This window comes from Alligator sinensis, unplaced genomic scaffold (assembly GCF_000455745.1).
Source record: "Alligator sinensis unplaced genomic scaffold, ASM45574v1 scaffold1084_1, whole genome shotgun sequence".
NCBI lineage: Eukaryota > Metazoa > Chordata > Crocodylia > Alligatoridae > Alligator > Alligator sinensis.
The window spans coordinates 504,279-514,415 of NW_005842677.1; the positions used below are offsets into that span (position 1 = coordinate 504,279).

General features: G+C 39.5%; 1 protein-coding gene across 4 annotated transcripts in view; it reads right to left on the reverse strand.

Annotated features, from left to right (window-relative positions):
* Window positions 1-6: 6 nt before the first annotated feature.
* Window positions 7-10,137, reverse strand: part of PDGFA (platelet derived growth factor subunit A) — a 25,628-nt gene continuing 15,497 nt past the window's right edge. Inside the window, exons 5-8 of one of the 4 annotated variants that reach the window (XR_003096285.1) lie at window positions 3,435-3,561; window positions 1,714-1,795; window positions 583-696; window positions 7-474 (exon numbers count right to left, since the gene is read on the reverse strand). Coding sequence is in view for 2 of the 4 variants with exons in the window: in XM_025215816.1 (XP_025071601.1) it covers window positions 1,740-1,795; window positions 3,435-3,561 (183 nt within the window). In the remaining 2 variants the exon portion in view is untranslated. The remainder of the gene's footprint in view (window positions 475-582; window positions 697-1,713; window positions 1,796-3,434; window positions 3,562-10,137) is intronic. The other 3 variants (XR_003096287.1, XM_025215816.1, XM_025215817.1) reach the window with 3 other exon arrangements.

A 10,137-nucleotide genomic window follows, 5' to 3' on the forward strand; every position in this document is an offset into this window, starting at 1 on the left:
TGTGCCTGAAGTCCATCAGTGTCCATCCATCTTCATCAAGAAAGCAGGCACATTTCTTGACATAAAGCACCGTTGACTGCTCTGACAGAAATCCACTATTCACTGAGATTTTTGTCATTTATTTGAGTACTTTTGGTATCCTCCATTCATTCAACTGTCTTTCTTTCTTTAGTTTTTCCTTGACTTTTCTCTTTTTTTTTTCTCTTTTTTTTTCCCGTTTTTTAGATAGGGAAGCTTCCTATTGTTTCACAGAGTGCTACAATACTTGCTTTGATGTCACATTAAACAAATGTACATTGTCTCTTTGTTCTCATTAAGTGTCCTTTAGAGCCAGTTTTTTTCACATGGGAGAACAAATAAAGTATACAGTCAATAAAGCACCATACATAGTAGGTTCAGGAATGTAACAAACCATGTACATCCATGTCCCAGAGAGAAGTTTGTTTGTTTTTCTAGCTTATTTTCACCTTACATCTGCAGGAGAGAAAAAAGATACAATAACTCCATGGTTAGAATCCAAGGTCCTATCCTCCGAGTAGATGTCTTCAAAAAAAAAACTATTCTGCATGAAGAGTCACTAACCTGGGACAAGAAGCTCTAAATGCTGTTTTGATTGAGTTTACATGCTCACTTTTAAAGATGAATTTTACAAAATCTTTGCTTCTATCATACTACTCCCAATAAATACCTGTTAATCTGAAACAGGATATCAAGTTTAGCATTCTTGAAAAATGATACATTGGTATAAATGAAAATCGGACATTGGGAGTTCAAGTGCAAAAAAAATAAAAAGTGTAAAAGTGTTTCAATTAAATTCATCATCACCCAGCAGTTAGGCACATTTACTGCAAAATCCAAATAATTCCCGCTCAAAACATGAGAACCGTCTGCAAATGTTGTGGTTCATATGGCTTCCGGTATTTTAGAAAGGCAAAAGTCTGTATTCAATTTGGGAATTTTACAGCTGACATCACACTTTGCCACTGTTGATCAAAGAATTTTAACCAAGCTTTAAAGTGTAAGCGGTTTTTTGTTACGCACTGTGAACGTCATGAGTTTTGACGATATCCTAATCTTGAGCCATTGTGATCATACATCCCTGGGAAGCCATCAGACCAATAAAGGTTCTTAGCTCTTTGGTACAAATAGTACGGGGCCTCATCACAAAAAAAATGGGTGTCCTCCTGGGTTTTATTAAAGCAAGCAGCGATTCAGAACATTTCAGCACATGTATAATCAGGCCCAGTTCATGCCAAAAAAAAGGTCGATGATCATGCATGTAATTAGATTCATCATACATATACTCAATGTTTTCACAACCGACTGCTTGGAACGCAAACCGTTTGTAACCTGACAATTCATTCATGCATTATTATGTGATGCTTTGACCCCAGGAATCAATAATAATGAAACGAAAGCAAAGGAAATGGAACTTGAGATTTTGGAAGTTTAGGCATTAGCACCCTCAGAAAAAAAATTAAAACAAAAAGCAAGAAAAGGAAGGAGCTCAAGAATGTAAGATGCTTATGGTGATGTGTAGCTTAAAGGGGAAATACCAGCAGGTAGCATTATTAAAGCCAATCATATCTAATCTCTTTGCAGCCTTGAGGTAGCAAGTGTCAAGATTTGGAATAGTGATTAAGTTGAAGTGATGGTATTTGATTAAGTTTTCCATTACTTGTGCTATTACGGTGTTCAGCATATAGGTCCTACCTGATATCAAATAGTTCCAGTAGTTTTTAGGTTGGTTTTAACTTTTTTCGTTTCCGTTTTTTACCTGTTTCCCTAGGCCTTCCTGTTAACATAAGGGCAGGGCTGGTAAAAAGCCCTAAGGTAATGCATTTTGTTGAAAACTGAAGTAATAAAAACTCAAGATGTTTATCTTTCAAAGCAAACTCATTATACTTTGCATTAAAGGTATAACATTATAGCTGCTGATTTTGAAATGCTGTTTATCAAGGTTTAGATAGTGATTAGACAAAAACAAGCAACCAATAATCCAAGATGGCCTTACAAGGGATCCGGCTATAACTACTGTGACTAGTGTGTCTTCAATATTGGCCCTTGACCCCTGGTTTTCCCATTGCCACCCTCTTGCTAATGCAAATGTTATTTTGCCTTCAACTGTGGATGTAAGTAAATGATTTCTTCTGTTGTGACTATTCCCATCAGGAAGCTGGTTTTGAACTGTTCTCCCAGGTTTGGTTTTTTTTCATACATACAAAAAAAAATGCTGTAAACTCGAAATTTCAACTGCTTTGTCTCTGCCCAAGACAAACATTTGGGAAAACTGAATTGGATCAGATATGGGTTTCAGGTATGGGACATTAAACAATTTGCAAACCAGGGAAGACGCTGAGTTTTTATGTATGGATTAACAAGCAAAACAAACACATGCAGCTTGGTTTATATATTGCAGTTTAATGGGAACAGTTCCTAGTTTCTCTGCTTGTAGAGGATAATTTATAGGACCAGACACTTCCCCAGGGTTTCAGCAGCTTTGTGCCTGTGGAGCAGCACAGGGCACCACAATCTGCCCTTCTTTGCTGAGCTGTGTCTGCCACCACCATAGAGAAGCTCGCAGATGGCATGAAACAGCATTTCCAACCCTGGTCAGGGGGGTGCCTGCACTCCCCCAATTCTGAAAGTGGCAGGGTCCCTCGTGAGCTCACGTAAGTTAAATCAAAACTCCCAAGCTACTCTAACTTATCAGGGATAGGATGCGACCTGGGCAGCTTGCTTTGTAACCAGCTTCCTGAATACCTCTCACCCCTTGCATTTAGCGTATTTTCACGCAGGAGAGAATCCAGACAGTTTTTTATAAAAACCACAGACAGCAAGTATTCTTCCCATGAAACCTTTTCCTATATATAATGAAGCAGCTTTACGTTCAATGTGATGACTTAACAACAATCTCTGGGGCATATATAAGAGTGGGTCCAGAAATGGCAGCAGAGTTAATGCTGTTGTGGGATTTCAAAAGTCCTTTCTTTGGAACATACAAATGCTTTCTAAATAAAATTTTTGGTCACTTCAAACACGGTCTTCCCCCAAGTGAAATAAATTCCCAGGCTAACTTCCTCCATAAAGTCCAAAGTCATTCTTGGATAGAACTGATAGAATTTACCAAAAAGCTAGACAATGAAACCTTCCAGTTAGGCAAGGTTTCTACGTTATGCACCGTACGTTTCCTTTAGAGGGCACACTAAGAAAACTGCTGCAGTTTAACCTTTTAATTCAAAATCTTTTATCCAATACATATCCTAGTTTAATTCCATGCCTTCAATACACAGAGGAGTGTCAACTCAATAGGAGTTTTCTCTTTGAGTTCAATGGGTGTACATTTTGACCTTTATTCTTTTACTGTCACAAGGACAAGTATAAATTTTCATCTGAAAAAAGCATACATGCAAAAAAATAAAAGGAAGACATACCAGTTTCTTCTTCTCGATAATCTGAATTAGAATTTGATGATGTACAGGTGCACTCCATATGCTCTTCTAACCTCACCAGAACTTCTTTTAATTTTGGCTTTTTTCTAACATATTCCACTTTTGCCACCTATGAAAAATGATAGTGTATATGCTATTAACACATAACAGGATTGCAGATACACAGCTAAACATAGGTATTTTAATGCAATCAGTCTCACTGAGATCTATAACAGATATTTTTAATCTTAGTAGAGAATTACCTATTTTATTGCACAGAATGTATCCTTTTCAATGAGTTTAGCAATTTTAAAAAGACTAGGGTATCCCCCCGACCCCGCAAGAGGCAGAAGTACAACATCTTTGATCTTGACTTCTCTCTTATGTCAGTTTGAAGTCACAAGCAATCCAGGGTTTTTCTAAAGCAAGGTACATTTTTCTGTACAGATCCAGACATCTCCCCATATTCTGAATTATCCGCTTCTAATATATTTCTCTCTCCACCACATTTTACTGATGCTGCATTGATTACCAACTGATTTTAAGACCGACACAAACAGTGATGTTGAAATCACCAGTATATAATCAGAAATATGAGGAAAACAATAGCTCCACAAACGGAAGCTGTTTTGAAACCCAAGATGTGAGTGACATCTCAGTAAGGGACAGTCTTGATCCCAGAGAATTCTTGGAGTAACCTGGGACAACCTTCAAATGAATGAGAGCTCACTTAAATTTAAAGGACAATCCTCTACTTGGGGGCAGACATAAAGGAGATCAAAAGCTTTTAAAAAGTCTCTGTTGATACGGTACCCATCACACTCAAAAAAGAGTCTCTGTCTAACATGGAAGTGTAGCTGTGCAGAATGCATGTAATTTTGCTAGTATTTGCACTGAAGGTCCAGACTGGTCTAGGTTTTAGTGAACTATTGTGGTTAAACAGAGTTTAAGCAAATTGCAACAGAGTTTGGCTGGCTAGTATAGACTGTGACAGAATACCAACTAAGCAATGTTTTGATATGAACTGGCATCATTCACATTGACAAACCCAACCTTCCTACCACCCCATACAGCTACAGGTGAATTAACTCTAAGTGGAACTAACATGAACAGGGCCACTCTGGTTTACACGTCTAATTTGCAGTGATGTGACATCAAGTACTCCATTTGACAGTTGGGGGTTATGCGGGTTGTCACATAAAACTACATAATTCTGATATTGCATTGCAGTGCACTCCACTCCGACATATATTGGATTATATGCTTACCTGCCTAACAATACTGGTCCCAATTTTTTGCCTATTATTTGCATTATAACAATAATGGTTTTCTGCATATTGGATAAGTGTATGCATGACTTCATAGGAGCTCTGGCCCCTCTGTCTACTTTGTGATGCAGCTGTACTGTGCTGAACTACATAACTGGTGAAACCGACTAGAGCCGTCAATTGCAAGGCTTGTGTGGCAACCCTGAACTGACTAGGTCCTGTCAATTTCAAGACAGCCATTAAAGGAACAGGCCCCTCTAAGGAACAATATAACAGACCTTCATGTGATGCAAAAACCATAGAGCATGCTGTAACTGTAACTGAGGAGCATGGTTTACAATGACTGAATACTCCGGGTAAATGCAGTCTTTTCTCAGACCCAAGGTCTCACTGTATCTTACACAAAATAAAAAAAAGTGTCTCTGGGTCAGTGACACCTTGCACAATTAACATCATTGTGGGGTGCTGATCTCTCACTATCAGCCAACCTATGTAACAACATCATCGATGCGGTTGTTCAAAATTACCGCAGTATTTACGGTCTTTACCAGACCCTTCTAGTAATGGTGTGCTGATGTCCTTAACTGGGTTTCTAACACACCTACTAGCCTTGACATTGAGAAACCAGTGAGCCTCTGTCCTTCTGAAGTACAAAATCGTTCTTAAAAAATGAACATGATGATTGAAGAAAGTTACGTTTCCCAAGTCCCAGAAGCCTGGCTTCAGCTTTCTGAGGACACACTACCAGTGGCATCTGAATGAATGTAGCAGGAGCAAGATTAGTCCTGGCACCATTAAAGTCAATGGGACTTTTGCCACTGACTTCAAGGGAGCCAAGATTTCAAACTTACATTTCAGTCACTGTCTCCTTTGTCAACAAGACCTGGAGCCTATTTTGATTTGCTCAGTAAACAAAAGTTCTGCAGAGACAGATGCAGTAGCTAAAATATCCACATTAAAGACATTTTCCAAGGCTGTCAGATTTCCATACAGATTTAGAGCTGGCTGCAACATGTAAGAATACTTTTACGGAAAGGTCAACCATGGGTCAAAGCAATATGCTTCAAAATCTTCTATCAGAGTCTAACTCCACCAAGGCTTTGAATGCAAAGATTTGAAAATGTATGGTACATTTGAGTCATCCGGCATCAAAGGATGACTAATCCTCACAATTTACAATAACAAACAGTGATTAAGTCCTCCATAACCAGAGACACAGAAAGAGACCCAGCAATCATGAAAGAGCTTTGATATCTGCCATGCTTATTCCAATTGTTGGAATTAACTGGCAGCATTGAAAATTACATGCAACCAGAATAAACTATAATCAAACTCTTTTTTAGTCCTTCCCTGGTCTATTTTTTCTCCAAAAAGACATAACTATATATATACCCCTTCCACTATTGACTTTGTATTACATGCACTGAAGAATATAAGTGGAGATATTTAAAGACTGGGCATATAGGAAAGCACAGCTGCAAGGGATCTCATGAGCCTGTTCCAATGCTTGACCACCTTCGTACTCAGAAAGTTGTTTTTAATCTCCAGCCTAAATTTCCTGTACTGATGTTTGAGACCACTGCCCCTGGATCAATCCCCTACAGCCACAGAAAAAAGCCCATTTCTTTCCTCTCTAGAATTGCCCTTCAGGTATTTGAAGATTTATCAAATACCCCCTTGGTCTTCTCTTCTCCAGGCTAAATATTCGAGCTCTTTCAGCCTTTCCTCACAAATCTTGCTTCCCAGGCCTCTCATCATTTCTGTTGCTTTCCACTGGATTCTTTCCAACCTGTCCACATCTGTTTTTGTGGACACACTACTCCAGGTGAGGCCCCACCAGTCCTGAGCATAGCAGAAGACTCAGTTCTTTTGATTTTTAGAGACACTTCTATTAATGCAACACAGTAACCTGTTGGCTTTTTTGTGTGCAAGAACACATTGCTGACTCATATTCAGCTTATGGTCCACTATAATGGATGATAACCTACTTCACAGACCATTCAAAATGTGAGGCTTTCACGGAAGTACATCTGTAAATTTAAACAGACCCCACACTTTATTCCCTCTTCCTGCTTCAGGCAACACCAGTTACAAGAATGAAGATTAATAAGATGCTGTAAACATTCATTTTTGCAAGTTAAAGCAACGCAGAATACAATTAAATTGCAAAGCCTGTGTCATCTCATAACACCTGCTGCCACCATGGGATCTATAATTAATGCTAACTCAAACTGATACAGGCTCAGCGCCAAATTTGCAGCTGGTGTAAATTGACAGCTATGCCAACATAACAGAATATGGCCCTAGATTAGCATCTTTTGGCTTCATATTTTCATCATTTCCTCCATCCCCCTCATCCTGCCATGGTGTTTAACATTCTCCTTAGAGCAACAAGTTAATCACATGCTATTGCACACTACCCAGTGTTTTGAAGTAGTTAGCCATAAGCAAACCACTCATTCCACATGATCCCCTTTAACCTTTGTTCAATGCAACAAAAACCAAGAGCCTTGATAAAAAAAAAATATCAAGGAAATATTATTTTATCTCAAGGGGAGATCACTTCTATTTGTGCCTTTGAAAATCTATCCATGATATAATAAACCACATCCTATGACTTGGGGTACAGCGTTTCTGTCCCTATGATCTTTGATCACACTCCTATTATATCGATGGGTGCTATGTAGCAGTTATAAACATTTGGTCTGGTGGAAACATATATGCGATATTGCCAGCCCCAAGATGAAGGAAGTGCTTTAGGTTATTCAGAAGTATTACTAAATGAATGGCAGTAATGGCTTTCCTGCACAGAGTCAGAGCTTGTGAAACCCTGAAAGCATGTGAGCATAAAAATAACATTAATTCTGGTCAGGAACTTACAGGAAAGTCCTCATCATGGAAGACCACTTTTATATCAATTGCATGTAGGCATTAAAAACTCAGAGCTTGCCCAAATTAGGATGTGGATTAGAAATGGAACAACTAAACCAGGCATCTCTGCTCCACTTCAAAATAAATTAGCTACGGAGGAAAGGAATGAGGCTCTATGGACTTTGGCAACCCTAAAGGATGCAATTATGAGGTGAAGATAAAAAGACAAGATGGGGTATAAAACTGGGATCTTTAGAGACAAGAAGTCACCTGGGATCAAACTACAGCTGAGGCAAAGTGTGTTTGCCTACAACAGCTACAAAACTTTATGGCACATGAATTCACTGATGGGATGAAGGCAAAGAAAGATACAGAACAGGATAGATGATGACCAGGAGAGAACACCAGGGAGAAGGGAAGTAGTAGGTAAAGGGAGTTACTACAAGATGCAACGCATGCAGAGAAGATGGAAGTGTAAATTCATTCCCTTCATTGTTCATAAAAGCTATTTAGATTGACCATTTTCTGATCTGTAGAAGGACTAGTCAATAATATGTTGGGGCGGGAGGGTGTTTAAATCAGAAAAATGGCCTCTTCAAAAAAGAAACAAGTCATTAAAAACAACTTTGCATTTTTCTGATTTTTCAGTAATTTTTAAAGACTTTTTCAACCAAATTTTTTGTAAAACAGTTATCAAAATAGCTTGTTTGCTAATATGATAATCTAGTAATTTTAGGAAAAAGAAAGAAAATGTTATAACCATTCTATAAGTGATACAATTTCACCAAAAATTAAAGATGCAAGTCTCTCTCAAACACCAAAACATGGAAAGCATGTTTTTTTATAGCATGAGTTTTACCTGGATTGGGACAAATATTCAGACCCGTGTGTGTATTTCTTTGTTCTACTATCCCAACAGTGTTTCTCATCTTGGAGGGAACAAGGATGCATCGCTTTCTTATAAGCATATAAAAATAAACATAGTTCTTACTGCCCATCCACCGCCTTGTGATGTGTTGGAAAAAATGAGAATATGAAAAAGGGAATCAATAACCTGGTTGTACTCAAGCTCTTGCTACATTTAACACTTACTGAAGAAAAATCAAAGAACTTCGCTTGGCCCCAAACAGCAATCCAAGTAAAAGGTATGGCTATGGATGATTAACTATTATACAATGTAATTGCATTTGCTTCTGCCCTTTAAAGGAGGCTATAGGTCAGGTGTGGTCATGACAAAGGATCCTGGGAAATGTAGTCCCCTTAGGGATCCTGGGAATTGCATGCTGTTGGGAATGATGGGAAGGCATACCAGGGCATATAAGGAGCAGCCTTTAAGCAAGCAGAAACTAGACAACAGATGGAGTAAGTGGAAGAGGGTTGCTGCTGCAGCAAGAGGAGTGAAAAAACAGCCCAAGAGGGGTTTGTGGTTAAGCAGTTAGGAGGAAGCCTAAAGAAATGCAGGAAGGAACCCAGGGCAGTAACAAAGCAGGTGAAGGGAAAGACCTAGAGCAGCGATTTGAAACCAGGGTGCCGTACAATATTAGCCCTGAGGTGTGCAAATGCGATCTGCAAAATAAACTCAGAGATTTCAACTAGGAATCCACAGTGTTAAAAATATTTTTGACCTGTTGTGCCCTTTCTAAGCTCCTTACAACAGAAGAATAGCTCTATTATTTTTCTGTAGTCAAAACATGAGTAACAACTCAGAGCTGGCATTTTCTCAATATAAGGAGGAGTGCCTGCAGCCTAACTACTGATGTGGAGAACTGAGTAGTGCTGAGTGTTTGTAGCTCCTGTGCTTGCTTAAGATCTGTGCGCTGAGGTGTCCAGAAGGACAAACCATGGACCAGGGAAGGAGTCATTGAGGAAGTAAAACTAAGGCAGCTATAATGAAGTGATAAAAACCTGTGAGTCAGCAAGAAATGTTTTTATGGGTGGGTATGCAGAACATATCGGTGTCCCTAGCCTGTGACATGTTCCCCTAAGTAGTACTTAACAGTCCAAATGTTCATAATTCATACAGAGGAACCACTGTAACACGGTGTGGGGAAAGCAAGGTACAGAAACCAAGTGAGGTCTTCAGGTGTGGAAGTGTTGAGTTACTGCTGTAGGGACTAAGCAGCCATAGACTCTTGTAGGTGCCCAAGACAGAGCAGTGAGAGTGGCTGTCGTTATGATGGGCCTTGTTTTATCTGGTCTCTGAGAAACCCCTTTCAGGTGTTAGCCCTTTTGCATTGACCTCCCTGGTGTGACTTCTCCATTTTCAGTCTGGACCCTGAGCTAGGCTGTGTTTGCCCAGTGTGTCTGGGTTTGGGTACCTGCGATCCTTCTCGGGGTTCCCGTAGTCAGACCGCCATTCTTTAATAAGGGGAAAAGAGGATTTCAAAACCATTGTCTCTGTCTGTCCATCTTACCCACAGGCTCATCACTCCTTCACTATAACCCAGGAAGGCCTGATGTCCTTCAGACATCTCATCAAGTCCTGGTGCCCCAGTCTGGTTTCCTCCAAACAACTGCTTTAGTGCTTTCAATCTGTGTTCCTGCCTTCACCTCTCTGAGAAGTAGCT